This window comes from Otolemur garnettii, unplaced genomic scaffold (assembly GCF_000181295.1).
Source record: "Otolemur garnettii isolate 467f Iridium unplaced genomic scaffold, OtoGar3 scaffold00104, whole genome shotgun sequence".
NCBI classification, from domain to species: domain Eukaryota; kingdom Metazoa; phylum Chordata; class Mammalia; order Primates; family Galagidae; genus Otolemur; species Otolemur garnettii.
In genome coordinates this window covers 1,767,506-1,770,645 of record NW_003852499.1, presented here as the reverse complement: position 1 = coordinate 1,770,645, position 3,140 = coordinate 1,767,506, and the positions used below count along the sequence as shown (strand labels likewise).

General features: G+C 48.2%; 1 protein-coding gene and 1 non-coding gene across 2 annotated transcripts in view; both read right to left on the bottom strand.

Annotated features, from left to right (window-relative positions):
- PHB2 (prohibitin 2) overlaps positions 1-3,140 on the bottom strand; it is a 6,167-nt gene that overhangs the window by 971 nt on the left and 2,056 nt on the right. The window contains exons 4-8 of the mRNA XM_003796381.3: positions 2,938-3,122; positions 1,649-1,778; positions 1,430-1,533; positions 943-1,020; positions 487-563 (exon numbers count right to left, since the gene is read on the bottom strand). Of these exons, the coding sequence (XP_003796429.1) occupies positions 487-563; positions 943-1,020; positions 1,430-1,533; positions 1,649-1,778; positions 2,938-3,122 (574 nt within the window). The remainder of the gene's footprint in view (positions 1-486; positions 564-942; positions 1,021-1,429; positions 1,534-1,648; positions 1,779-2,937; positions 3,123-3,140) is intronic.
- LOC111727416 lies at positions 1,111-1,364 on the bottom strand. Its single transcript, XR_002774974.1, has one exon. It is a non-coding gene; the product is annotated as a small nucleolar RNA U89 (small nucleolar RNA).

Here is a 3,140-nt window from a genome sequence, read left to right as displayed (position 1 = left end):
AAAGAGACAGAGTCTCACTTTATCACCCTCGGTAGAGTGCCGTAGTGTCACAGCTCACAGCAACCTCCAGCTCTTGGGCTTGGGTTGATTCTCTTGCCTCAGCCTCCAGAGTAGCTGGGAATATAGTCGCCTGCCACTGATGCTGGGCTATTTTTGGTTGCAGTTTGGCTGGGACCGGTTTCGAACCTGCCACCCTTGGTATATGGGGCCGGCACCCTACTCAATGAGGCACAGGTGCTGCCCGATTACCAATTTTCAATTAGATAAAACTTTACAATTACAGTGTTTTTTACATGAACAATCTATTTGATCTTATAAAATCAATCCTATGGGATGCAAGATAGGAACTGTCAAGTATCTCCTTTTCTAACTTTGGTTCAGAAAAATAGTCTTTTGATGAGTAGATACTACAAACTCCAGAGCGCAAGTGACCACTTTTAAAGTTCCATGTTCTTTGTGACACCATCCTGTGCAGTCACATCTTACCGGGTGAAACTTTCATCCTGTAAGTTCAGCACAAGGTTGTCAGCAGTGAGATAGATACGATTCTGTGATGCAGCAATCTACAGGGTTAGGAAACAAGACAGATACCTACATTAAACAAAGACCTTGATCCCTGCCCTTGCAATTTAATAGCGCCTTAATGAAACGCATGTGGGTTAGGACCAGGGATACTGTGATAAGTAAGACATGGTTTCTGCTCTCAGTCCAGGATCTAGAGCAATGATCAACAACTAGGACGTCTTATTAACATAACAGAGACATGAACAAAAGATCAGGGGAGCTCAAAAAACAGTTCTCCACTAAGGGAAAAGTGTCAGAAGTGTTTAAGCAGAAACCGAAAGAGTAAGACGCTTAATTCTTTCACTTCCATTTGTGTTAACTGAAAACATGAGTAGTCTCAAGGAAGCCCCGCGACAGATGCTAGGCTCTCACACTCACTGTCTTGGAGATGTTTTGGGCTGCCCGGATCTTGCGAAGTTTGATGTAGCCAGGGTTCTTGCTCAGTGCTTCCCCAAGGTGAGCAGAATAGGGTTAAGGGTTCACACAGGGCAAGTCTCATCCCTGGCCCCATCATTATCACTCCCTGGCTCCAGTCCTCCTCTGGGCTGTCAGATCCAAGGTTACGCTCAGATGTCTCATGCTAGCCCTACTTTGGGCCCCACTTGTAGGCCTCCCTGCAGACTGCTGCCAGGAACTGGGGGCAGCAGCAGAATCAGAGGTGAGGCCAGTGTGCTATTGATCTGGCTTTACAGTGGGGAGCCAGCCTCAGGTACCCCCACTAAGATTTCAGATCCCCCACCCCTGACAAGGAACCAAGGGGCAGAAAGCAGAGTCGCATTCGCCTTAGTCTCATCAGCCAGCCTGTAAGGGAGGATAGGAAAGCAGGGTGCTCCAGGGCTGGGCTGAGATCACTCCAGAAGGATATCATTTTGGCAGCCTCAGCTTCTCCCTCAGCCTGCACAATCTTCTGCCGCTGCTCCTGCTTTGCTTTTTCCACCAAGAACTGGGCCCGCTGGGCCTCCTGCTGGGCTGTGGTGAGAGAGAGGAAGGGGATCCTGGATGTGCGGTGTCAGAAACCCCATCTTTGGAGTCTTTCGTCTTTCATCATCACAAAGGCCCTTTCTGGACTGTTCCTGTGACTCACCCACTTGTTTGGCCTCTACAGCAGCTGTGTACTCTCGACTAAAGCTCAGCTCTGTGATGGCTACATCATCCAGGATGAGGCTGAAGTCTTTGGCCCTCTCCGTCAGCTCCCGTCGGATCAATAGGGATACCTGGGGGTGGGGGTTAGGAGGGGAAGGAAGGGGTTGTTTGAAGGACTGGAGAACTTAAAGGAAGGATGTGTTGATCTGACCACCTGAATACTAGATCTCCTGAGAATGGCAGAAGCTAAGGTTCCTCACTGGAACATGAGTTGGAAAGGATTTGGTTCAATCATTTCATCTGATAGACGAGACAGCTGTATAGAGGTGACATGATTCCAGGTCACACTATTTTTTTTTTTTTTTTGAGACAAAGTCTCACTTTGTCACCCCGGGTAGAGTGCTGCGGTGTCATTGCTCACAGCAACTTCAAACTCTTAGGCTCAAACAATCTTCTTGCCTCAGTTTTTCGTTTTTATTTATTTTTTTTTAGAGACAGAGTCTCACTTTATTGCCCTTGGTAGAGTGCTATAGTGTCACAGTTCACAACAACCTCCAACTCCTGGACTTAGGAGATTCTCTTGCCTCAGCCTTCTGAGTAGCTGGGACTACAGGTGTCTACCACAATGCCTAGTTTTTTTTTTGCATTATTTTTGGCCAGGGCTGGGTTTGAACCTGCCACCTCCAGCATATGGGACCAGCGCCCTACCCTTTTGAGCCACAGGCTCACCCAGCTATTTTTTTTGGTTGCAATTTGGCTGGGGCAGGGTTCGAACCCGCCACTCTCGGTATATGGGGCCAGCGCCCTACCCACTGAGCCACAGGCACCGCCCCAGTTTTTCATTGTTAGCAGAGACGGGGTCTCGGTCTTGCTCAGGTTGGTCTTGAATTTGTGAGCTCAAGTGATCCACCCGCCTCAGCCTTCCAGAGTGTTAGGATTATAGGTATGAGCCACTGTGCCTGGGACACGTTAACTTCTCATTTCTCTGCTCTCTCCAAAACAATATGTATCTCCTTAGCTTCCTGTCAGGAAAACCTGACAAAAACTTATTTGCTGAAAATACAGGGAAAATCAAGACTTTGTATTTTCTCCTATGTTTCCTAATGCTGACTGCTATGAGTTTTAGTACTGGCTCTCCTATTTCTCACAGGGATAATTAGTAAAGCTTTTAGGGTGGAAATGGGACTAAAGTGACAACCTTTTTCTAATAAACTGCCTTTTGCTAATATGTAGTACCCTGGGCCTAGGAGGGAAGTGCTGACAGCATGCAAATAGTGAATGGAGTCAGACCTGGGCCCGCTGAGTGATCAGCTGTGAGGCATTGAACTTGGCCACCACACTCTTGAGCACCTCGTTGACAATCGACGGCAACACTCGTTCCTCGTAGTCTAGCCCTAGACGCTGATACATGCTAGGAAGCTCCTGGGCATTGGGCCGAGACAGCACTCGCAGGGAGATGTTCACCATCTGCAGGTCTGAGGGTGAGGTCAGCA